This window comes from Tachypleus tridentatus, chromosome 2 (assembly GCF_004210375.1).
Source record: "Tachypleus tridentatus isolate NWPU-2018 chromosome 2, ASM421037v1, whole genome shotgun sequence".
Lineage (NCBI taxonomy): Eukaryota > Metazoa > Arthropoda > Merostomata > Xiphosura > Limulidae > Tachypleus > Tachypleus tridentatus.
In genome coordinates, this window is record NC_134826.1 from 45860363 (window position 1) to 45888329 (window position 27967).

The window sequence follows — 27967 nt, forward strand, 5'->3', positions numbered from 1 at the left end:
ATTTGTTGTTTTATAGCTTTTTATTAAATGTTTCTAATGGCTTATAGTTAAACAGCGAGATATTGTAACCAGTGTTGTTTAACGCAATTTACGTAGTTTATAAAACACATAGAAAACTAATTGAAAGGAAAAATAACATAACTTTTATTGTGTGTTTGTACTTCATGACATTTAGATTTCCCTTGAGAAATAAATCCCGCACTTCCAAGCCTCTGTGACATTTATATAAGCTAGTACACGAACTAGTTCTTTCTAACACCGCATTCTTCAGCCGAGTCAAAACGGCTCGAAGTACTAAGATTTAATATAGCGTGGGAATGAGATAACAGATACCGCGCAGTAGCTTACTTATTTCAATTTGACGACTAATTGCTGATCATTAAACCATCGTGGATTTTCAAAAAGGAATAAATATTTAACAATGTTACAATCATCGATATATTTTTTCTTTAATTATTCCCTGATGGGTCTTACAATGCTAAAATCCGTGGTTAGATTATCCGCAGTGGATACAACAGATAGCACAATGTGACATTGCTCTGAAACAAACAACCATATTTTTGTTAAAAGAGCCATATCGGTGAAATAAACTAACCTACTTTGATGCTGACTAGTATAATCATGGTGTAGATAATTTTCCTTGAAATTGACCTAATAAAATATATAATAAGCTCTCTATAAAACCTGTTAAGATGGAACAAAATAAATAATCGTTTCTATTTATTACGTACAGTAGCAGTTCTTTATTTTTACATTTAAGTCGTACCTAGAATACATGTATATATGACCATACTTTATTAGTACATATTTTGATTACAGAAAGATATTTTCTAACCTTCTAGTCTTATACCTTACTCAAGTAATAGTTTAGAGTAATAATAACTTACAACAATATTGAAAATGTGATTTACTGTATAATATTTACAGTAATATACATTGGACACTACTTACACACGAGGCAACGCTGTACATATAAGATATTGTACGTTCACAGTTTTGTACAACAATACATTATGATCAAGTGTAATTTGCAACCGCAATTTTAAGCACAAAATTCTACAGCACTTATTAAACAATTCACGTATGACACCGTTCTTTATTTAAAGCTGGCAAAAAACTGCGTTTTTGATTTCTTTTAGCAAAGCCACAAAGGCTATCTGCTCAGCCCACCGAGGGGAATCGAACCCCTGATTTTAGCGTTGTAAATCCGGAGACATACCGCTGTACTAGCGGAGAGCGGCAAAATCTAAAATAGAAATAAATATATTTACACAATTTAATACAATACCGTTTAATAAAACTAATATTTATAACTTAAATTTCTTTTATGCTTTGACATGATACTTCTAAACATGATTTTTTTCTTCGTCTTTTCATGGTAAGTATTTATATTTTGTGTGATTAAAATTATATAAATATATTAAATAATAGTTGGTTTTTTGTTGTTGTTTTCAGGTAAAATTGTTTGGCGTTTATTGGTGCAAAGCAGCCAGATATTTTTTTTTTATATAAAAGGACAATTTCTCGCCAAAATGTTTTTTCTGAAGAAAATTTAAGGTCTTGGACTTGGTTTGTTTTGAATTTCGCGCAAAGCTACTCGAAGTCTATCTGCACTAGCCATTCCTCATTTAGCAATGTATGACTAGGGGGAAGGCAGCTAGTTATCACCAACCACCGCCAACTCTTGGGCTATTCTTTTACCCCACGGCTAAAAGGGCGAGCCTGTTTGATATGACGGGTATTCGAACCCGCAACCCTCAGATTACGAGTCGAGCGTCTTAATTACCTGACTGTGCCGGGCCCTTGGACTTGGGCAACTTAACTACAAGCTAAACACATATTTCATACGGTTTCCCAGTGAATGGAATCTAAATAACACTCTTATTACGAAAACTCTCAAGCTTAGGTAAAAATTGTTATACCATTATAAGATACTCCAGCGAAAAAACGAAACTGTCCAATTTTTGACCCTATGGCTATAACAGTGTGAGGCAAACTTCCTTCCGACATGCTAAGAATACAATAAATTATATTTGTCATAAGATAGTTGTATCAGGCGTATTGTATTCTTAAACACTGCGTTCTGTTACCGCTACCTTCTGATAAAATTAAGAGTAAAAAACAATAGTATTTCAACCACACTATAACCGTCATATCCGACTGTAGTGTGACTTAAATACTATTTACACACACTTCATTTCGGAAACAACCTAAAAGGCCGAATAAAGAACATAAAATAAATTAATAAAAGAGTAATATTATTGACTTATAACAAATATAATTTATTATAATCATGCTTATTTAACAAAAAGAACTCTCACACCATACCAGTTGTCAAGAATATATTAATATTATAAACGTGAGCATCTTTAAACTGTTGAACACTACTGTTTTTTTACAATACGTTACTGTATTACTGAATATAAACATATAATATTGACTTCAACGAAGAATATGAATTATTTTATTCTGAATGGTATATCAATTGCTTGTTTTAAATGAAACGCAAAGATACACAATGGGTTATCTGTGCTCTGCCCACCACGGGTATGAAAACCCGGTTTCAACCGCTGCAAGTCCGCGGACATACCGCTGTGCCACTGAGGTGCATGGTAGAGTAGAATATGGATTTTATTATAGTAATTTTAACCATGTTTATAATATTTTATTGATTTCTTTAGCTCTGTGCGTATGTAATATATTGACAGGTTATGAAATTATGGTCAATTTAACCACGCGTAGAATATTTTATTGATTTAATTAGCTGTGTGTATGTGTGTAGTCTAGTGACAGGTTATAAAATTATGGTCAATTTAACCACGTTTAGAGTGTTTTATTGATTTAACTAGTTTTATGTCTAGTGCAGTGATAAGCTGTTGTATTATAAAACGCCTCACTGGTCGACCTATGTTTAGTCTTTGGTATTGTATATGTTAAAGTAAAAGCTCTTAAGAACTGATATATACTGACTTTGAAAATATTTGTTCGTTTTATTATATTTTTTGGCTTCAAGATCATAGTTCAGTAACTTATCTTCCCGAAATTGAGAAAACCTATTCCGACCGCAAAGGTATTAAAGAATGCCACATCGCCACTGCTGTTTTGGAGGCTATCATATCTCTTATGTGAGCTGCCTCGTCTCCTTTTGATTGTGGACCAATGACAACGCTTCCCAGGTTTTCTTTCTGTCCTAGAATATTGTCGTTCATTACTGTGAACTCCAGTGTAACAGACTTCAAGATTTCCCTTGTTACATTAAATGTCAAGGCTTCATTGAAAACAGGGTTAATGGTTCCTCTCTGTGTTGTTGTTTTCTTCTTTTTGCATCGTTTCCCATCGTGAAACAACGACACTTTCACGTACGGATCTGCGTATTTAAAAAGAAATATGTGTTAGAACTAAACATAAAAAAATAAAACTTTCAATAAGGAATTTCACAATTTACTTTGAATAAACCTTTAGTTAAAGTAGTGAAATATATATAACAGAATATCCAAACAATGTACCCTGGAGAGTCTGTTGAAGCATGAATGATCATTTTAGCATTTCGTATATATTTTAAACTTTAGAATTACTTATGTCTTTTAAGCACAGAGAAAAGGAATATAAACTTACAAAATAAAATAACAATGATAATGTTACGCTACTAAAATATATTTCTTCAATATAACATTTTAAGAATAATTATAAGATTATTTTCCGTGACCACGAATGATTCATGAGCGTATTAATTTTTGTTGTTGTTGTTGAATTTCGTGCAAAGCTACTCGAGGGCTATCTGTATGTACTAGCCGTCCCTTACTTAGTAGTGTAAAACTAAAGGGAAGGCAGCTAGTCATCACCACTTACCGCCACCTCTTGGGCTGCTCTTTTACCAACGAATTGTTGGATTTACCGCCACATTATAACGCCCCCACAATTGAAAGGGCGAACATGTTTGGTGCGACGGAAATTCGAACCCGCGACCCACAGATTACGAATCGAACGCCTTAACCCATCTGGCCATGCCGAGCCTCGTATTATTTATTCAAAACAGGCTTTCAGTTCCTATATATTATTAAAACACAATATATTGACAAATTTCGAGAGACTAGTAAACAATAATTTAAAATTTTAAGCCTTAACTACATTTGAAAAATACAGAATAAAGCAGTATTTTCCACATTTGCAACCAACATTGATAAGCCAATTTATTACTGAAGTGAAAGTGTTTTTTTTTTAATTTTGTGAAATTCGTGTGTGTCATATAACCAGAATAGTTTACATCTTTCTAACCTTTAGTGAAAAGAAATATTTATATTTACGAAATGATAAGAAGTGCATACAAATTTTACACAAAAATAGCATTTCTGGAATCAGACATACATGCTGTAAAGACTTTATCTGAAATTTTCACTTTGAATTATCTTACAAAAGAATAATAATAATACATAAATTAGTTTGTAAAATCCACAACTTGTTTAAAGACTTCGATAATTTAAAAACAACAATAATCAAGAGATATATGATGAATAACAAAATGTAACGGAAATCTCTGATAGTTTTCATATAGAGCAAATTAATTTGTTGTTGATAACAGAACTATTGTGATTAATAATGCTGTAGTGAATCGACGTTAGAACTTCACCACGTTGTTACATTCTATATCACCACATCTAACTTCGCTCTACTTAACAACTGGGTGTCTGGATAATATCCCTGAAGCGTAGTTTCCATTGCAAAAGACCCCCTTGTTTTATCCCTTTACATCATTCCTCCTTTTCATAACCCATCTAGTGTACAATGACGACAATTTCGCAGCTCCAGTTTAACAGTTCAAAAGCATAGAAAATTATAGACTGAGTTTCATTTTCTAACTAGTTGAGGCATACGACGATTGGATGAACATTTCGTCGAATGAGCTCGTGTACACGTGACCGTTTCATACTGTTGCCTGGGGCACGTGGACAGATTTTACCACTGACCTGTGTATTCTTACATTTTTACCTGTTATACATGATACCACACTCTGCTTATCGTGACTGTAATACTACTTTTCCAGGTCTCTTACTGGGTGGTCCTGAATTCCCAAGTTGACCCACATTCCTTTGTTTTTCAATACCATTAAACACTGAGGATATCCGTATCAGAAATTATGAATCTCCGATCTGAGCATATTTTTATGGTCTGAGTTTATGAATATTTTGCGTCGGAAAGAGCTGTTACATTATTCCCTCTTCCCCAAAGAAAAGTTATTTTCAGTGGCGTCACAAACCAACCTAACTTCAAAAATGTCAAAATATAGTTTTAATATCCATCATTCCATCACGACTTTATATCTGCTATGGTTATCACGTGACTTTTTGATTTACGTATTCAAAATGATTTTATTATAACGTCCTCAACTCTCTGGAAAACCAGCGTAGCTGCTTCTTTCCAAATAAGCTCCCCAAGGGCACAACGGTATGTCCGCGGACTCACACCGCTAGAAACCGAGTTTCGATACCCGTGGTGAGCAGAGCACAGATAACCCGTACTGTGTAGCTTTGTGCTCAATTCCAAGTAATCAAATTTTCCAAATAAACAACTGAAATAAATGTATGTTTTTAATGTAATTGTTAAGAGGACCTTTTTGTTTTGTTAGCATGTCATACCTAATATTTTTTTACTGTCATCCGCAGGTCTTAGATTTCTGGCCTTTAGTATAACAACGGTCAATCTTTCAGCGCTTGGCAAATAACCCAGAGAAAACATCAAGTCTCCCAAATCAGGCTGAAAAACAAATAGAGAAAAATAATATTAACTATTGCTGGGAGAGGCTTTAAATATGTAAAATAGGTACTAAAATAGAAGCTCGTCTACTCTTGTACACACATACACATCAAATTTATTTCGAACTGCCACAGATTTGATAACTTAAAGAATATTTTTTTGAAAAAAAAAATTCGTGTACTTTATGAATCCACTGTTATAACAAACTTTTTCATCATTTGCATAAAAATATCGTGTGAATATTAACGGACTATTAAATTGGACTGGTAAAGGAGAAATATCTCCATCTAGATTTATTTTCTACTGCAATATCTCAATATCAAGACGTGACTACTTTCCTGCAATGCACCATGTATGTACAGCTTAATTAATGTAATAGCAGCAACAAAGTCCATTAAGGCTAGTTGCCTGAAATAACTGGTTCGCGATCAATAACGTAAACCAAAAGAGATACATAAAGTAGTTTTAAACGTGCTTAATACAATTATGCAAATTGCATGTTTTCATTGAAAACATATTTAAACAATAAATAAGAGGTTATAAATTCACTATAATGTAGTTAGATCGCTCAGAAATAACTGCACTTAGACCCACAACTTCACTCCGAAACATCTAGTATATGTCGTTTATTCAAAAGCATAAAATTCAATTATTTTCCGAGTAAAATAGTTCCAAGTATTGAAAATACTGCAGTGTTTCGTCGTAACTGAATGGCCCGAGATATGTGTTGTTTTTACAAGAAAAGTACCAAACGTTTCACTTTTAACGCTGAAAGAAAAACTCTGTATTAACGTTATAACACAGAAAGATACTGTAACGACATTATAACAGTATAACAAGGTATTAACACTATAATATAGAATATTACAACAACACTATAACACACAACTGCATTAAAAGAGAAAGATCATTATAACACAGCATAACACAATGTTAAATCTACAACACAAAGAACACAATAATAATGTTATAACAAAGATATAACACTGTAACAAAACTATAACACAGCACTAGTGCTAAAACACAGAATAACGTTATTTTGTACTAACACCATAACACAGAATAACACTGTACCAATGCTAAAGCAATAAAAAAAAACAAGAAAAAATCACAGTAATGGAGCTACAAATACCATTATTATGAGATCATTGGGATCGAATACAAACAAACTACACTTATGTCTTCACAATAAGCAGTTGCCTTCCGTTCTGCAAAGTTTCATCACGAATTCTCTGCCTAAACAATCTATCAAACAAAAGCTTTGTAACTGTCTCCAAGTTAGGACAAATTACAGTATGTAACACAAATTTTGTTCCTGATAGTATGTGTTATCTCTTAATTGCTTATGTTGTAAAAGTACAAAAAATGGCCATCATTTCCTTCAAACTTTGCTTTTATGACCTGGATAATGAAATTTAGATATTAAACTATTTTCTGTGTAAAAAACGGGCAAATTTTCATTTATATAAGATCTGAATAAAACAACATATGAATCAAGATTTACATGTATTTACACTAAAGTTATATAAAAATGAACAAAAATGTTTAGAAGTGAGTAGGTTTTCGAGATTTGTGACTGTAATGTAAATCGCTTTCATGTATCAGCCCACAAATATAGTCTCCCATCATGTTTTCGTTGTACGCTCCCAGGTCACAAAAAAAAGTTTGAAGAGAAAAATAAGCCTTTTCCGTTTACGTTAGGCATAAGAAATTGGGAAATAAAACTTTCTGCTCAGGAACAAGAAAAAGTAAAAATGTTGTTACATGGTGTTATCGCTACTTAATCGAGGTCATTGATTACGAAGTTTTGTATTTTTAGTTTTACATTGAACTTTATCATCACATAAACTGTGGTTAGGTGATTTTCAGTATCTTTAAGTGAAAAGTATACCTTAATTACTGATCACAAGTGATTACCAAAATATATGTTTATTTGTCCTTTTTTTTTTCAAATTTCGCGCAAAGCTATATGAGAGCTATCTGTGCTAGTCGTCCCTAATTTAGTAATGTAAGACTAAAAAAGAAGGCGGCTAGTCATCACTACCCACCACCAACTCTTGTACCAATGAATAGTGAGATTGACGTATCCACGACTAAAAGTGCAAGCAGGTGACACGGAAATTCGAACTCGTGAATCACAGATTGCGAGTTAAGCGCCCTAACCATCTGGCCATGCAGAGCCTATAAGAAGGTATTTATTAAAATTAGAAATTAAATATAATTGTTTCTTTAATTAGGAGTTGTGTTTTCGCAAATTAAAAAATAACGCTGATTTTGAGTCGTCTTAAAATGTTTTATTTGTTTTTTAGTCTTTCGATGGGACAGCGGAAAGTCCTCGCACTTTCAACGCTAAAATCTGGGATTCGATTTTTCGCGATAGACAGAGTAGATAGGAAACCAACTAATTGTTTGTTTTTTAATTTCGCGCAAAGCTACTCGAGGGCTGTCTGCGCTAGCCATCACCACTCACTGCTAACTCTTGGGCTACTCTTTTACCAGCGAATAGTGGGACTGACCGTCACATTATAACGCCCCCACGGCTGAAAGAGCAAGCATGTTCAGTGCGACCGAGATTCGAACCCGAGACCCTCAGATTACGAGTCGAACGCCTTAACCCACCTGGCCATGCCGGGCCCGAAACCAACTAACAAACCAAATTTGTTTTTTATACTAAGCTACCTATGACTAGCTGTCGCTATTCCTAATTTTGAACCATGCCACTCATCATCCACGCTAGGTGACTCACTGTCATTCTTATAACGCACCCACACCTTTTAAAGTGCGGATAATATTTTATAATACCCATGGATTAGAAACGGGATTCCCAATTCCCAATACTCTGTGCTACAGGGCCAACTCACGTCCTTAAGAGATAATACAAACAAACCTGGTCGTCCACTTCATCACAAGGAGTTATTTCCTTCCACAGTGTTATCCTATTGGCGAGGTCCACGCGATCTAATGGGAGATCTACTTTGCCCATACAAACGTGCCTGGAATATTGGTCGTAATCATACACCAGTATCTCAAGCGTTCGTTCTCGTAGCTCTGCTGGAGAAACATCAAACACGAAGTCTTCTTCAAAGTGGGGGTTGAGAGTTTTACGACGGACACTGCTTTTCCGAACATCCCTACTGTCTGGAAGCAGCCAAATCTGTAGAGAACAATGTTTAAACGTGAGGCAGTTGTTAAGAGTTTAGTCAAACACAAGACTGGATTTATAATAACAAAATCACGAAAGGAATTATTTTGTAAGAACCTTTTGTAAAACGGGTTAGTGTCTGGAACACGCTATTCAAACAACAGAAGTAAACATAGAAAAACTTCAAATGCGAGAAAACTCACAAATAGATAATACGAAAAAAAATAATTAATCATGAATCAGATGAAAAACGAGATGCTATGGAATTATTCGTGATTAAGTTATAGACTTTTTTGACAAGATAACCCATGGACGTTACACATCTCCAACAGAGATTCTTAACCCTTCAATTACCAACTTGTTTATTACAGAGATCCTCAACATGTTGCAGCATATTAAAAGAGTTGGGTGGAATTTCTACATAAAATAGCAATAGTTAATGGGATTCATTGGAATGTTTACGATATTTGTTTATAATTGTCATGTAACTTGAGTTTTTAGGAATCCTATAATCCACGAAATTATCGATCAACAAACATTTTGGTACACAGATAATTTAGAAAAATATATTTATACATGCGAAGGGTAACTTGAGGGTGTAATTGAATTTCTCGCATAAAGTGGGTAGCACCACAACACAATGAAAATTCTAATAAATGGTCATTAACATTCCTGGTTCATGAAAAAGAGAAAAAAAAAATCGCTCGACTTGAGATAGACGTAGACACCAGATCTGAGCACTTTTCAAACAACCAGAGACAAGAATAAGCGTTTATAATAACAAATATGAACATATTTTGTTTACCACTCTCCCTATCTTTTTCGTTTTTGACAGGAACAACATGATTCAAAATAGCTTAATCAGTGGACTACTTCTTAAAATCAATTTGTATGATTGGCAAAAGTTAAGGTTTTGGCAATTTTGAAAATTTAAACATATAGAAAATAAAAATACACCGATTTCTGTAACTGTATATGGTTGTTTCCCTTTTATTTGGCTAGGTGGTTAAGACACTCGACTCGTAATCTGAGTGTCGCTGGTTCGAATCCCCGTCACACCAAACGCCCTTTCAGTCGTGGGGACATTATAATGTGACATTCAATCCCACTATTCGTTGGTAAAAGAGTAACCCAAGAGTTGGTGGTGGATTGTTATGACTATTTGCCTTCCCTTTAGTCTTACACTGCTAAATTAGGGACGGTTTGCGCAGATAGCCTTCGAGTAGCTTTGCGCGAAATTCAAAACCCTCTTATTTTGTCCACCTGTGGCATGGCAGTAATTCTGATGAGTTAGAACGCTAGAAACTGGGTTTCAATACTCGTGGTGGGCATAGTACAGATAGCCCATAGTGTAACTCCTTGATTTTTCTCAACAAGACGTTTATAGTAGGTTTATCTTTCAAGAGAAGCTAGCACGTACTTTTGTTAATAAATCATTCAATACCTCTAATAGCAAAACAACAAAAAGTAATTAGGGTTAATGTAGAAAACGTCAATGGTCACATTACCTTCGCATAACTATAAAATACTTGTGTTCCACTGCGGGGTTCCAACGTACAGGTAAAGTCATTTCATTACCCCTAGTTATATTTTAAGATATCCCCAAGGCGTTCATGCGCGAAAACAAACACCATTTGATCATCCACGTGTGGTATCTGATCACGAATGTCACGTCGGGTCTCACTAGATTGTGAGATAGGTATGAACACAGTTTCAAACATGAAGCCGCTGGGATCCTGAGAGGGGAATAGGAGTACAAAGTCCGATGCAATATTCGGGTTCATTGACCCTGAAAACCTATTCTTATACTCACTATGACGCCTGAGTGACCTTTCGGGTGCGTTTTAGCCCCTTGTTACCCCTTTGGTAGGAAAGACACACCATACAGAAAAGAAAAACTCCAGACTACCTCGAGTCTATTTGCCGAGTTTGGTCTGGATAGCTCCTAGGCCATAGAAAATATTCGCGGATAAAAACCAAGTAAATTCACAAATGCATCAGGTGAATTAACATAGGATTACGTGCTATCAATGAATAGACGGTACGGGATGGCCAGATGTTTAGAGCGCTAGACGCATAATCTGAAGGTCGCAAGTTCGAATCCCCATCACACCAAACATGCTCGCCCTTTCAGCGTTATATGTGACCATTAAGCCCACTATCTGTTCGTAAAAGAGTAGCCCAACAGTTCGCGGTTGGTGATGATGAAGAGTTGTCTTCCCTATAGTCTTAGACTGCTAAATTATGGACGGCTAGCACAGATAAACCTCGTGTAGCTTTGGGCGAATATTAAAAAAAAACCAAACATAAACGAACAATACAGGGACAAGGAATACCAAAGTCAATGTTGTTCCGGTTTAGCCAACAAAGATGTATCACAATTTTCAATATTAATCCACAAGCCTAACTTTCGTTTTCGGTAGAGAAACTCTTAGTTTAAACTAAGTTATATACATATTATTATCTATTCCCCTATAATAACATATTCTACAACTTCTGCTAACAGCGATATATTATTTCTCCCCTTGAGATATTTTTCGTTCTTATCTGGCATGGCAAGGTGGTTAAGGCGCTCGACTCACAATCTTGAGGGTCACAGGTTCGAATCTTCGTCACACCAAACATGCTCGCCTTTTCAGCCGTAGGGACTTTATAATGTGACGGTCAATCCCACTGTTCGTTATAAAAGAGTAGGCTAAAAGTTGACGGCGAGTGGTGATGACTAGCTGCCTTCTCTCTAGTTTTACGTTGCTACATTAGGGACGGCTAGCACATATAGCCCTCGTGTAGCTTTGCGCGAAATTCATAAACAAAAAATAAGTATTTTCTTTCTTATAAAGTATGTTCGACATTTTATATTTTCATCAAAATTGGCTAAATTATTTTTTCGGGATATAGTTTTGCCCTTTTTTTTTTTTTTTTATATACCTTTGCGTAAGGATCAGCCGTTCCACTAAAATCACTCGGTATTAAGTCCCGTATCTGGATTAGTCGAACACACAGCAAAGAAAATTGTGTGTTGTAAACCACAGAAAACTGAAGTGAGCCCCTTGACTTATCATTACTTGTGTCGGTAGAAGACGCTGCTTCCTATAATAATGAAAATAATTTTTGTTTAGAAATCAGTCTCACTCAAAACAAAATCTGCGATTTAAGTAAGATTTTCTGGGATATTTACCTAGTTGTACACCAAAATTTTAAGATTCCCTTAAATCACATTATTCTAATCATATTGTTTTAAATAACAAGTTGTTCACTCCTAGTGGTTTCACTCCTTGTAAATTCACTCCCTGTAATAATTTATTAGTGTCAAAAAACAATCAACAATGAAAATAATATTTATTTAAGTTTATTAAAAGTGATGTAGGTTAAGAGCTATTCCTCGTCAAAGTTGATCTTATTTTCTGGGTTATATCTAACAAGAACCGTTTGTTCTCTTGGTAGGATCTTCAGTAGATGACATGAATCAATAGCCAGCAGCCATTATGATTGTACAAAAAAAAAAATTGAAAAAACATTGACCTAAAAAAGGTTGGATAAAACGGACCCCTAAGATGAGGTAAAATGTCTCCCATATAATTCATCACAACTGCAATTTAAAATACATGTTGTATCATAATTTAAATGTTCCATGCAGGTATCGAGAACGCCGTGCGCAAGTTGCGTATTAACTAGGACAATGCCGCAAAAGAACATGGGAAAACTAGTGTCCAAAGCTTATTGTGGAAACGTGTCAAGGTGGAGAGTGAAACTGCTGGGAAGTTGGCAAAAGAATAATCGCATATTATAAGAAGGAAAAATCGGGGATTTTAAACTATGTTTCTTTTACGGTGTATTTGACTGTCTATAGTTATCATTACTTAAAATCAACTCAACTGAAATATACTCAACTATTTACTTTGTAACCATAACAAAATTCAAAATGCATACATAAAATTAAAGTGTTCTTTAAAAAAAAAAAGTCAAATCTTTATCGTTTATATTCACTCCCGTCCATCAGTACGACATATAGGGGTGATTCCTTTACCAAAGGAAACTTACCTGATGTTTCCCTACTTCTGTTTGACACTTTTCTGACACAGCGTCACTTGATTTAGCCACATTAACATACGTGTAATAAATTCAGTTTCAAAACGACCTCTTTATTTCTCTGCTATGTTATTTGCTCTAGTTTGCAACTACTGAAATTTCATTTCCTCTATTTCCCAGTATTTGCCCCAGTATTTGTTATAGTTTTGAATTTACTTTCTTTATTTGTATGGCGCCTTAGAACCCACTATTTGATATATCACAATATTAAACTTAATGTGATCCAACTTGGTATACATGGAAGTCAACGGTGATCTTACTGGACGTAAGGGAAGTGGTGATGATTGAACAACTTACCTCTGTCTGATACATCGCGGTATTAAACTTAGTGTGATCCAACTTGGTATACATGGAAGTCAACCGTGATCTTACTGGACTTGAGGGAAGTGGTGATGGTTGAACGTACTTAATCAGAGGCGAAACTCCCCGTTCAGCAGTAGAAGATCCTATTTGAGATAGGACAAACGGAGAAATCTTGGTTCCCAAAGGAGTAAGGGGAGTACCTGGAACGCTCTCACCTTCAGATAATATGAAGAGTACATGGACTATTCAACAAGAAATCTTCTGGATAAAATAAACGTTCTTTTTTTCTCAAAATAGAACAGTGAATAAGAAAAGAAACTGCAACAACACATATAAGAGGTTTACATATATATACGAACACTGGTTTCAGAATATTGTTTTCAGTTTAGTTCTCGTCTTGTCTTATCTTGTTTGTTTGATTTACAGCGAAGACACAGAGTGCTATTGCTTTGTCCAATGAGGGGTACTGAATTTCGGATTTTAGCGCTGTCCCTTCTTGTCGGCCCGGCATGGCCAAGCGTGTTAAGGCGTGCGACTCGTAATCTGAGGGTCGCGGGTTCGCATCCCCGTCGCGCCAAACATGCTCGACCTCCCAACTTTTGCGCTACTCTTGTACCAACGAATAGTGGGAGTGGCCAAACATTATAACGCCCCAATGGCTGAAAGAGCAAGTACGTTTGGTGTAACGGAGATTCAAACCCTCGACTCTCAGATTACGTGCCTAGCGCCTTAACTACCTGGCTATGCCGGTCCATTATTTTTTTTTGTTGTTTTTTTATAAGATTCACTTACGAAGAGTTATGTGTTGGGTTGAGGTAATGGTGCTAGAGGTACTCAGTTAACAACAGTTAATAATGGATTAATCAACAGTTCAATGAGTGCGTTGGTTCACTTGTATTCAAATTCATCGATCTTATGATTGGTAGACGATAACTAGATAGTATTTGTTCTAAGAAATAGCAATGATTCAATACCTTGAGATTTATTGGCAATGGTATTCACAAAGGACTGAAGTTGTCAAAAGAGAAGTATGAGTTGTTAAATAAAAAATATTTTAATGAGAAACAAACTCGATATCTGATGTTTCATATCATTTTGTTAAATTTGCAATTATTTCGATTTTTGGAATAATCTTTTGTGCAAAAACTAATACTCTGATTTACAAGAAGGGAAACTTGTATGAAAGAACTGACATTTAAAAAGATAAAATTTCGTATAAAGTTCCGAACATGTTGTATAAAAATCTACGAATGTGACTTGGCTTTTAGCGTCAGCTCTCACTGCACGTGTAGCGCGTAGATGTCTTGAAAAGTCACAAGAAAGGAACGTTTAATTTTATCTTACCGCTATAATCTGCAGTTACTTCATCTACAGCGCCCTCTTTATGCACACCATAAGGAACCCAGAAGTTTCCAGAGGCTGCGCTTGGTGGCCCATCTGAACCTTGAGGCCGGAAAAACCTCGAAACACCAGATGTTGTCGTCAATTGCGTCACTTCCGTTGCACTGCTAATACTACCTGTTTCGGTAGATGTTGAAGGTAGAACTTTCTCGGTTTCTTCTGCCACAGCAAGGTTTAATTTTTCGAACCAGTTTAACTTGTAGCGTTTCGAACAAAGAACGTAAAAGAGGATTCCAATCAAAATTGCAAGAAACAAAGAAATACAGGTGTATACAGCCGCAGAAGTGGCGGTTGAAAGACCACCCATACTTGATGACGTCATAACGCTACAATTTAGCGCTTTCTGGTAAGGAAATGGGACTGTCGCTTCAAACGAAATATCTTCTCTCTGAAAAAAAATCAAAATTATTTCAAAATTAATAAAACGTATAATATTGGATTTATAGAGCTTAAGAGTTTACTTTTACTTTGGTAAGTTGTTGTGCTACATTCACCTAAAACTTACATCTTGACCGTTCTTTACTTAGTTTGCAACTTTTAAATGCGTTAATGAAAGTATATTTCACAATATGTCATATTCGATATATAGTAAGATCTATAACTATCAGCATTCTCTTAATTTTATCAAGTTAACAGTTGTTAAGGTAACCTTAGAGGTAAATAAGAGGAAAGCGTCGTATCGACAATTGTTATGGTAGCAGTGAGAAAAAAAGGACATAAAAGTAAACGCCGTGGGAATGTTTTCACTTTATTGAGTGAAAATGAGCTTCAATAAACACTGTCACGTGCCAATTGTTTACACTGTGACTAGTTGTTATCAAGCGAATCAGAAAGTGCCACGTCATTACAAGCCAACAAAGTTACAAGCAGTCGAAAAGACTTCTCAATTTCCAGAAATATTTATGTAAATATTAATTACCTCACACGCTGGATCGCTATATCATACACGATGGAAATCAGCCTAAGTATCTCTAACTCCTAAATATGTGTTATAGGAATAGTAATCAACCACTTACTTATAGACTTACCTAATATATCATTTGTGTAGTGTATATAGTATGTATTAAAAAGGGTTTATATGTCAACACATATAAAATATGCTACAAAATGAACAAACACTGGAGTATATGGGACTAATACAGCAAAGTGAATTCCAGCGCAAATGATGAACATTTGACACAAATGAACATGGCCCTAATGGAGAACTGAATTTCAGTACAATAAAATATAGGTGCAGAGGGGAGAAAGTGGTACAATGTTCATACCTAATTCTCACAGATCCAGATAAAGGGAGAAAGTGGTATAATGCTCATACCTAATTCTCACATATCCAGATAAAGGGAGAAAGTGGTATACTGTTCATACCAAATTCTCACAGATCCAGATAAAGTCGTTTTCGTACTTTGTTCTGTAATCGTTCTAGTGTAAATCCAGTGATTGTTGTAAAGCAGGGGTTCCCAAACTTTTTGCTCTCGCGACATGAAAATGTAATTGATGAAATAAAATTAATGTTATCCCAAGCTACTTCTAACAAGGCTACGCGACTCCCCTGCCAAGGCTTTGCCATCCCCCTGCCAAGGCTTCGCGACCCCCTGTAAAGGTTAGTGTAGCGCGTTACAAATGCAGGAACCCAAGACGTGGGTGTTCTAGAAGGCTCCATACTAAAATTTTCAACAGAACTCTCTGTCTTAGTAGGAGATATTTCTAAGACTCTACAGAAGAGATACGTGAAACTAACACTATTACTAAAACAGGTTTTACAAAACTAAAATTCCCCGAAACCTGTTTCATGGCATGTTCTTTTACAAGATTAACATGGTGGAGTACAGATCTTGCCAGCATTCTTTGCTGTCAACATGGGCATGGATATTACCCCGGGAACAGTGAGATACATATTAAGAAGAAGTGGTCTCGATGGACGTATAGTTGCTTGAAAATTGTTGCCCTGAATAGTTAATCAAACCAACATAAATTACAATAAATAAACGTCCAGAACGTGAGCAACTCGAGACGTTTGCTTATTATAGATAAATCCAACTTTAAAATATTCGTCAACGATCATGCACAGTTTATTAAACGCCTGAGAGAAGGAAGGGGCCAATAACGCTTTACAATATCTACAATGGAGTTTAGTGTGATATCGGTACACGTTAAGAGCTGTATCTCAGCTAACGGTGTTCGTACAACATCTACAATGAAATTTGGCGTGGTATCGTTACACGTTAAGAGCTGTATCTCAGCTAACGGTGTTGGTACAACATCTACAATGGAGTTTGTTGTGGAATCGGTACACGTTAAGAGTTGTATCTCAGCTAACGGTGTTGGTACAACATCTACAATGAAGTTTGGCGTGGTATCGGTACACGTTAAGAGTTGTATCTCAGCTAACGGTGTTGGTCATTTACGCAAAACTAGTGGCACCTTGACTTCTGATAAATACACCACACCCTAATCCATCTCTCAGGAACAAGACTGACCGGATTGATCTTCCTGCAATACAATTATTCCACAACCATGTGAGTTTCATGACTTTTTTTTACCAATAAATCACTCGATCAGGCTGACATGTACTGTACAAAGTTCCCGTATGGACCTTCTCGATAATGTAGATCTCATTCAAAAATGGGATATCAAAAGGCACTCGGATCCGGCCTGGCCAGGTGGTTAGGGCGCTTGACTCGCAATCTGAGGGTCGTGGGTTCGAATTCACGTCATTCCAAACATGCTCGCTGTTTCAGCCATGGGGGCGTTATATTCGTTGCTAAAAGAGTAGCCCAAAAGAGTTGGCGGTAGGTAGTGATAACTAACTGCCTTCCCTCTAGTCTTACACCGCTAAGTTAGGGATGGCTAGCGCAGATAAACCTCGTGTAGCTTTGCGCGTAAATTCAAGACAAACAAAATTAAGGAAGGAAGGAATATGACTTGGTTCTGGGAAGTGACAGAAAAGTCTTGAAACAATAGTCCAGAACTGCATTTGGATAAACTGGATGACAAGTTGGAAATAATATATAATGCCATATATGAGGCAAGGGGCGCAAATTAAACAAATACTGCTGCAGTATACAATTATTCCCTTCTTCTTTGAATAATTTGTTATAATGTTTCGTACATTAATAAATTCGCCATCCATTTGTCAATATTCGTTGTTTGTGACTCTTGTACACTTACTGATTACGAGTTATCTTACTTATTTCTAGCACTGTGTGTGTGTTTATGTAGAGTAAATAAAGACAGCATTTTGATACTCATGATATTCTGTTACACTGTGTGTTATATACTTCAGTGTTACTTAACTCGAAACTTTATTATAGCTGGTTAATTAGTGCTAATCCGTGATTGTTTTGATGTATCCTACATCCTAAAGTGTTTTAGCCTTAGCCATCATGGTGCGGGTTCGCGCCCGAGTCGCGCCAAACATGCTCGCCCTCCCAGCCGTGGGGGCGTTATAATGTGACGGTCAATCCCACTTTTCGTTAGTAAAAGAGTAGCCCAAGAGTTGGCGGTGGGTGGTGATGACTAGCTGCCTTCCCTCTAGTCTTACACTGCTAAATTAGGGACGGCTAGCACAGATAGCCCTCGAGTAGCTTTGTGCGAAATTCCAAAACAAACAAACAAGCCATCATGGTAGCTTATTTATAAATAAAAAGAACAGAACATGTCACTAACAAATAACCATAAACCACAGTGTGTATTATCTATAATGTGCATTAATGCCTTTACCTAGTTACCAAACTCTTTGTTCCAGATACAGAAAACATTGAAAGCACTGTTTATAGTTTTTGTACGATGAAATTCATTTGTGAAAGCTAGTAGATTGTGAACATTTCTCACAGTGAAGTTAAATCACACTCAATGCGTGCAACGGATGCAATATACAATAAAATTAACTCACAAACAGTAGCTATGAAGCAGATCGTCCTTGCAACAATAGTGTTCACTCAGGAACAATAGTCGTGAAGCAGGTCGTCCCCACAACAATAAAGTTCACTCAGGAACAATAGCTATGAAGCAGTTGGTCCTTGCAACAATAGTGTTCACTCAGGAAAAATAGTCGTGAAGCAGGTCGTCCACACAACAATAAAGTTCACTCAGGAACAATAGCTATGAAGCAGATGGTCCTTGCAACAATAGTGTTCACTCAGGAACAATAGCCATGAAGCAGGTCCTTCACACAACAATAAAGTTCACTCGGGAACAGTAGCTATGAAGCAGATCGTCCTTGCAACAATAGTGTTCACTCAAGAACAATAGCCATGAAGCAGGTCGTCCACACAATAATAAAGTTCACTCGGGAACAGTAGCTATGAAGCAGGTCGTCCTTGCAACAATAGTGTTCACTCAGGAACAATAGCCATGAAGCAGGTCGTTCACACAACAATAAAGTTGACTCAGAAACAGTAGCTATGAAGCAGATCGTCCTTGCGACAATAGTGTTTACTCAGGAACAATAGCCGTGAAGCAGGTCGTCCGTACTGCAATAAAGTTCGCTCAGAAACAATAGTTTAGTTACTCCGCTTTGTGCTATTCAATATCTTAGAAAACACACAATATAATTCACCTGTTTACAATAGCGTATGGAATGCCTTCCAAAGAATTAGTTTTTCTCACGTGTTTAGAAATTCTTTATACAATAGCGTCGTATATGAATTATTATAGTAATGGAGCATTCATATGAGTATCCACGTGTACGAATCATCTATACAATAGATTATAATCTGGATAATTATCCAAAGTACAACAGCATATTTTACATATTTTAGTGAATTTTTTATGTTACAGAAATTAATCTCTGTATAAACTACTATATTGTCTACAACCTTAGACCTTAAAGTACCATGACGCAGACCATACGTTTTCTCACTTAATGTTCATATGAATTTATTCGAGGAACAAAAGTTACGTTTGAAACTCTGCCGATTCGTGTCACGTGTCTCACGTGAATGTAAATAATAACATGATAATGATACTCTATGTAAACTTTGCCTTATCTTACCACAACAAACACTTCTAGAAGTGTTTCTCTGTGACGTTTAACTCTTTCTCCTTTTGGAAATATAAGAGTGTTCTGTACGTGAATTGTGATAGAATAAATTATGAAGTCTTGTTTACCTCTTCTAATCCACAGAAAACCAGGCTAACTCTATTAACAAGAAAGTTGTCACTCTTCATTGGTTTGGAAAATTATATCCTTTATATAACACTCCAAGACCACTCAAGCATCTCTACAAAGGAATAACCTTCCTATAGAAAACTGATAACCTTCCTATAGAAAACTGTTCGCTGGTCAAAGTTGATTGTTGTTTTCTTTAACGTCTATGGAAAAGAAGCACGTGCGTTTGTTATCACATAAAATTCATCCAACGAGAGTTCTGTGGAATCTTATAAATATGCTATAACATACTTCTTTCTTATAATAGAAAATCAAGTTATTTAGATTGAGTTCATATAGGTGCTAGGTGAGGATGTGTTTTTGTGTCGTCATAAGTGACTTACTGGAATGAAATAATCGCGAATAATGTCTAGTTTGAACCTTAATGTCGATCTAACCAAGCATAAACTCTAAGAAGCAAGATAACTTGGTTGCACATTTCACTAACAGCTTGTGCTGCCCTCTCACAAATATACATATTTTTATATCTATATGATAGGGTCTGAGCATCATATATTTTATTGCAGTTTGCGACAGAAAATAATTGTTAGTTTGCTTTTGAAATTCGCTTAAAGCTACACTGCCCACCCACTGTCAACTCTTGGGCTACTCTTTAATCAACGAATTGACCGTCACAATATAACACCCCCACGGGCAAGCATGTTTGTTATTACGGGGATTCGAACTTGCGACCTGTGGATTACGAGTCGAATGTCTTAACCACCGGGTCATACCGAGCCGGAAAAATAGGTAATTACGTTTTTATTTCAAGTGTTTTCAATTCATTTGTGCAAAGCTCCAAGATGTTCACTTATATTTCTTATTAATCTTTGATTAAGGTTTATGCTGATAACGTTAAACGTCTGCCTTAACTTTTGTCTATCTAAAAATATGTTCAAATAAAACAACCTTTTTCTCCAAATGATATTTGATAATATAAAGTACAAGTAACTTTAGGTAATTATGCCCTTTTATAGCTGCTTTTTTCAAATATGCTTAATTAATCTTGAATCTACTTAGCTTTAATAAAATTATAATTACTTGACAAAGAAGTACCTAATCGAAGAATAGACTAGGTCTCTAGGTCATCTTTTCTTCACTGAAGTTCACGTTTTGGTGAAGAAAAGAAATCCACAAGCATGGAGCAGCTGCATTCTTGCGATATATTCTTTCATTGAGATAGATTTTAAAACTATTTGATAAAAATAAGGCTAAATTTAGCCCACGTAACTATAACGAATTAGTTTATTTCTACAAGTCTAAGATGACAAATTCATTTTCACTTTCAAATTCAACAGAAATTTATTCACTAATGGTACTAAGACTAATAATGTCTTAATAAGTTTTTTGTACAGTTTCATGTATCGATCGAGTAAGAATATTCGTAATAAAATTATCTTAACACTTCACTAAAACTAAATGCTCCTTAAAATGACCAGAATTTTACCGACTGAAAACAACTAACATTCGATTAATAACTAATTGGCATTCCCACGCTGAATACTTCACTTTGAATATTTTTGTTACTGCGCTGTACTAATTTGTATTTATACCTGATGCCTTACTTCTAGATATTCGTCAAAGTTACTACATTTATGTGACTTCATCAAGAATTTTTAAGCTCCAAAGAAAACATCTAAATTTAAAAAAAACAACTAAGATTTAGCCTACAAAAATATTTTACCAATAAATATAAATCATTACACAAGACATTTTTAGGATCGGTTCCAAATGTATAATTCATATAGTCTCCTTTATTTGTAATATTCTTAGTAAAGGACTAACAACACATTTAACACCAAGCCTAAATGAACCCTCTTCGTGCTTATTTTTGTATGTATTATTTGATCTAGATTTTTATGTGCGATAAGGATTAGGTGGTCATTTGGAATGCTTTTCTTCAGAAAACTAAAGTTTATTATGAAATGTTGCTTTAAATGATGAATGTTACGAGCGATACTTTTAATTCTCACTTTCGAACACTGTAATTCCTACAAATATACGTATATATATATAATGAAACTGGTCGTAAAGCATTCTATGGTGAACATGGTCAATATTATTTTTTCCGTCTTTTGTGAAGAATTTTCCTGTACTTGTCAGTAGTCAGGGTGCCATCAATTTTGTAAAGATCACCAACAATGCTGACGTAGATCCAATCGTGTACTGCTGCATTGTTACTATCGTTAATTGTTGCTGAACAATTCGTGGCTCTAAGTGTTGTTCATTCCACTTTTGATAGTTCGATACCCATTTCTGCTGTTTGGTTATATCTTCTCAATAGCAGTTGTCTAGCAGCTCGTTGAAACCACTTTGCACTGATGTGAACCTTAGAGTTCTCGATATTATATTCACACCTATGTTTACAGCAAGGTTTTTGGCAAGATATGTACTCAACACTCGTGAACTTCGTAAATACAAACCCTGAGGTGATTAACACAACTTCTGTTTTTACGTAGACCATTTCTGTTACTAACAATGCGAGTTTCGCGTACTTTCTTCGGAGTCTTGCGTACAACTCCTATATTGATGCACAAAAGCTATAAATCATCTTTTGTATGACGTATCCTGGGTCAACTAAAACTTTAGTTTCATCATTCTTCTCATGCGATGTTCCAGCCTGAGAGCCATGATTGAATCTACACTAATACGTCTGGGCTATGTTATGATAATATGTAAATTTATAGTCTTTCTACTGTGGTAGCACTTTCTGATTGGTTGAATGATAACCAATCATGGTGTAACCTATCAACATGTGAATGTATTCCGATGTAGTTAAATTTCACACAATAAAAGGATAGTTCTTACTTTTCATACTTTTCTTTTCTCACCATTTTCAATAATGACTTCCAGCATTGTACGTTTAGAGTTCATTATTTTTATTTTGAAATGACGAAAGTCTTAATATTCGACATTACAAAAGTTAACTATTTTATACGATTCGGTTCGGTTGAAAAGCGCCGTTTAACTTATAAGTGACAGTGACACAGAGGTATATCTGCGGACTTACTATGCTATAAACCGGGTTTCGATACCTGCGGTGGACAGAGCACAGATTGCCCTTTGTGTAACTTCGTGCCTAAATATAAGGGAACACGTTTATAAGTAACAAACAGTGAGTGTAATAATACAGCTGAGTTGGGGCTGACATTGTGGTAAAGCTCTACATCTCGCAGCTGACGAGCCTGATTCTAAACTGTACACCACCACAAAATACTTACTGAGCTTCCTTCAGTGGTTCATACTTACGGTGGGCATAGAGCCCAAATTCCTCATTTTATAGCTTTGTGCTTAATAATAAACGAGCAAACTTTAAGCGTCATAAGAGTAACAGTCAGTTTGATTGGGTGAGAAGTAGGGAGCTGCTAACTTCCCTCTTGTAAGTAGATCAAAACTGGGGACGGCGGCGGATAGATTTAATAGCTTTGCCTATAAATACAAGTAACAAAAAGTTACTATTGGAAAGCCTCTTCGTTAGATCAACGGAATTCTTAAAACTTTCAGCTTTAACGTAAATTAAAATATTTCCACACTCGAGTGATAAGGTTGAAATCCTGTTTGTTTGTTCAAACCAACTATAATCCCCCTCAGAAAAACAAACAAGATTTGTGGTAATTAGGCTACGTATTTACAGCTTTCACGCATTTAATACATTTTACCTCATTTTCAAATATATTGCTGCCCCCTAAACACGGGCGCTCTCATGAATCTGGGAGGTAAATATATTTTTGGCCATACAGTAATATAGAAGTATATCCTTTATCCTCTTGTACATTAAGTATTTGTCTTAATACACGACTTTATATACACAGTGCAGAAGTAATACAAAAAATACAACATAACAAAACGATACTACTACGACAGACCATCAATTATGATTACCATTTCATTTATTTTTGTTACATATGTCTTTCATCATTACCCAGCGTCTAATCTGGCGAGACTCGGAGTTTTTACGAGACAGTTGTCTAGATGTTTATAGCAAGAACTGTGGTGTTTCCTAAGTAACCTAACGGTTCGAAGGATTATCGAAATTCTTCTCAGCTAACTAACCACATCGTTAAATAGCCACATGTTCGATTCTTGTTTATATATTGTTTTGCATCAAACCCGCCTAAGCCTGTTGTTGTAATGAGTTACTCGAGTCTATTGCGCCATAGAACCCCAAAGTAACTCCGAATGAAGCATTACGTCTGAGTTTATTGACCACAAATTACTAATGAAAACCTTTATGAGGCGTGTGAACTACATACATATTTTCCCTTTACTGACGACACTGAACCTTCGCAGTTGTTACCTATTAACTCCTATGCCTTACCATAAATAAAATACTTAAAGCTTTGGGAACAAAAATGAAAGGAAATCACTTCAGTTATGAGCGTATCTAATGTTTACCCTAAAGTAAACCCACATTAATCTCTCTGTTGTTGGGCCCGGCATGGCCAAGCGTGTTAAGGCGTGTGACTCGTAATCTGCGGGTCGCGGGTTCGCATCCCCGTCGCGCCAAATATGCTCGCCCTTTCAGCCGTGGGGGCCGTTATAATTTGACGGTCAATCCCACTATTCGTTGGTAAAAGAGTAGTCCAAGAGTTGGCGGTGGGTGGTGATAACTAGCTGCCTTTCCTCTAGTCTTACACTACAAAATAAGGACGGCTAGCACAGATAGCCCTCGAGTAGCTTTGTGCGAAATTCAAAAACAAACAAACAAACAAACAAACTCTCTGTTGTTAAGCGCAAACCTACGCAGTGGAATATCTGTACTACGGGTAGTAAAACCCAATTTTAGCGTTATTAGTCCAAAGGCTTACCACTTAACCAATGGAGGGCTTTGACAGTCGAGTTTCACTTTTGGTCTCTGTATTATGTCCTATCAGTTTTTAAATGCTCATGTGTTTCATTTTTAAGTATTATATAAACCCGACTCAGTCGATTTCTCAAAGACTGATTCTTTGGGACCTGGTTATATCCCATACCCCGATTCCATTGTACATGAAATACTGCCGTAAAATGTTTAAGTACTTCATTAATAGAAAGAAAACAAGTAAAAGTCATATCACAATATACTAAATCAAACCGCTTAATTTGAACATGTGGAAATAATAATAATATCCATAGCTGTTTACTTTAGGAAAAAAAATATGAGCGATTACGAACAAATACACACGTGTATACTACTGACAAAAACTGCCTGTGTTTTTGAGGACAGTTAGGATATTCCTCAGGAACGAACGGAGTTTAAGAAATTCTTTTTTATTCTAATTTTGTTCGTGAAAAGTCACTATTTCTAAGTGCTAGGATTTTGATTTCAGCAGTTGTTTTGCTTTAGGATCTCTGCGATTATTGAAACAAATTAGTGCTTCATGAAGTGAGAGAATACAGTGTACTTTCATAACAATTACTGCATGACTAGAGTTTGCTTGTAATTGACGGGAAAAATCAAACACTAATTAAACTAAGACTGTCAAGCTAATCCGATCGTTATCTTGACGCTGGATCAGCATAACCAGGTAGATAAAGCGCTCGAATCGGACTCTGAGGGTCTGTGGGATTGTGGGATTGCTCAAATTATACAAGGAAACTTTTCTGACGCTCTTCATGAGCACAAGTTTTTCATCATGTTTGGTGGACTGCATGTTGAAATTATTGTATTAAAATCTTGGAGGACTAGCTTAAAGATAGTGGTTGTACAACTGTAATCTGCTCTGTTGGTATTGCTACAAGAGGAATATCTGAGTCTATGGTCAAAGCTACACGTTTCACTAGGACCATGCATACCCAACAAATCGCATCCGTTACCCCTACATCCTGCAGCAACAGGCACATGATAGGTATCAAAAAATGTCCCAAACAGGGAGTAACCCTTGAATTTCACACCATAGAGTAAGGAGATATCAACTGAGTAACTCCAGGTTCAATATTAATCATTTATTTTCGAGTTGGAATTGTGCATACTCCAGCTCATGGGATCATTCAGACAAGCAACTTCCCCAAGTACCCGGAATCACCTGTACAACTGATGGCATGGATAGACGGCCTAGATCATGTCAACTATAGCCGCTAGCTATCAGGTTACATACGAGATATGTGTTCATTACCAGAGAGGTACTCAGCAGTATACCAAGGAGCATTTGTGGCACACAACAAAATGTTCTTTTCCTGCTCTGGTGCTAAAAAAGGCTTATAAATGATCAATGCTCTCATTAAAGTTGATGAAAGTGCAGTGGGGTTAGCAGTAAACCTTGCAAAACTACAACAATGGATGACAGCAGATCCAGAAGTATCCAGAATTTTTTAGGAATTTGAAGAGATTGTCAGCATCAAGGAATCCACAAAGCTTAATCAATAAGTCCCAGGAGCACAAGTCTTTTTTTTTTCAAGGTGACAGAAGTCCGGCATGGTCAGGTGGTTAAGGCGTTCGATTCGCAATTGGGGGGTCGAGGGTTCGAATCCCCGTTACACCAAACATGCTATCCCTTTCAGCCATGGGGCGTTATAATGTGACAGACAATCTTACCATTCCTTGGTAAAGGAGTAGCCCAAGAGTTTGCAGTGGATGGTGATGGCTAGCTGCCTTCTCTGTAGTATTACACTGCTAAATTAGTGATGGCTAGTGCAGATAGCCCTCGTGTAGCTTTGCGCGAAATTCAAACACAAACAAAGGTGACACAGGAAACTCTTTCAGTGAGGATAGTAGCGATCTCCTACCTTTGGACACAAAAAGTATTATAGACTCAAACGTAGTGGGGACTGTAAAAAGTGTACACAAACTGGAACAGAGTCAGTAAGATGAGTTTGTTGAGCATGCCAAACCAACTGAGGAAACAATTTCAAAGGACAAATTGCCATTGTCCTCTAGGAAAAGGCTCCTCCAAGGGAGATGGCCCAAGATTTAGCATTAAATGGTAACTGTACTTTATTCTCAAAATTTTACATTGTATGCCAATCTCAGGAAGGTAACCTTGATGATTTCTTCAAGCATGAGAAACATCCATGGCCTCCTTCATTGTCCAAGATTGGAGAAATACGAAATGGCAACAAAGCAGACCATGTAGAACTTGAGGCACAAGCAAAACCTTCAGATTCAACGCCACAAGTGACAGCAATGGTGTTGGTTGGTGCTGTGATTGTTCAAAAACTGCCATCAGGAATCTCAAAAATATATCTATGCGTAAGCACATTGTTCCTGCCATATAACTTGTATCAGCTACAAAAAACGTGGACAGACTGGACATTATTTGGGATACCTACATCCAAGACAGCCTAAAGGCAGCAACGACAGGAAAAAGACAAAGGAATAAGAAAGAAGGTAGCTTTCACATTGCGTCAACGAAACCAAAGCTGAATTTTTCAACTGTTGGAAGAATGGATTGCCTCCTTTGATGTAGAAGGCAAAGAAATGTACAACACCATAGGAGAAAAAGCAGTATGTATCTCTGGTAGGGAGGAAAAATGATATCGAACCATGCTCACACGAGGAATCTGATACTCATTTGATGTCATATTTATCAGATGCAGCATATAATGGTCACCAGAAATTTAAGATAAAGACAGCAGATACAAATGTGGTCGTCATCATTGTATTCAACTTATAAGACATTCCAATAACTGAGATGTAGGTATAATTTGCAATAACAAAGTACCACAAGTTTATTGCAACACATAAAATTGCAACTACCTCGGGTCCATGAAAGGCAAAGGCACTGACAATGTTCCATGCTTTCACGGTTTGCGATGTGACTCCTTTCTTTGTTGCGAAAAGCAAAAAGACAGCTTGGGACATATATAATATATTTATAGACGTGTCATAAATGCATTTCTGGAAATAGCAGAAACTTCAACACACATCACTAAAAATATCCTTTCGATACTGTAAAAGTTTATGCTTCTGTTATATGACATAACTAGTGTATTTTGCACCGTCAATGGGACAAAACAGCGTCTGTTCTCGAGGACGTCACCGGTCTTGGAGAGTGTCTCACCAGCACAGGAAACTCTCAAACAGCACACCTTACGTACGGCACACCAAGAAGGTCACGCATGGGGCCAGCTGCAGCAAAATAATCCATAGTCACCAAGGCCAGATGACTGCGTTTGGAAACGGACAGATTGGTCACCCTAAAAGCCAAGATGGA

General features: G+C 36.3%; 1 protein-coding gene across 5 annotated transcripts in view; it reads right to left on the reverse strand.

Annotated features, from left to right (window-relative positions):
- Nucleotides 1-2961: 2961 nt before the first annotated feature.
- LOC143242560 (synaptotagmin-5-like) overlaps nucleotides 2962-27967 on the reverse strand; it is a 41484-nt gene continuing 16478 nt past the window's right edge. For 2 of the 5 annotated variants that reach the window (XM_076486033.1, XM_076486040.1), the window contains exons 2-7: nucleotides 14630-15074; nucleotides 13280-13500; nucleotides 11822-11983; nucleotides 8639-8905; nucleotides 5634-5751; nucleotides 2962-3367 (exon numbers count right to left, since the gene is read on the reverse strand). In XM_076486033.1, the coding sequence (XP_076342148.1) occupies nucleotides 3054-3367; nucleotides 5634-5751; nucleotides 8639-8905; nucleotides 11822-11983; nucleotides 13280-13500; nucleotides 14630-15008 (1461 nt within the window). In that variant the 5' untranslated portion in view covers nucleotides 15009-15074 and the 3' untranslated portion in view covers nucleotides 2962-3053. Of the gene's footprint in view, nucleotides 3368-5633; nucleotides 5752-8638; nucleotides 8906-11821; nucleotides 11984-13279; nucleotides 13501-14629; nucleotides 15075-15191; nucleotides 15304-15335; nucleotides 15420-19795; nucleotides 19871-27967 lie in introns of those variants that run through there. The other 3 variants (XM_076486026.1, XM_076486017.1, XM_076486041.1) reach the window with 3 other exon arrangements.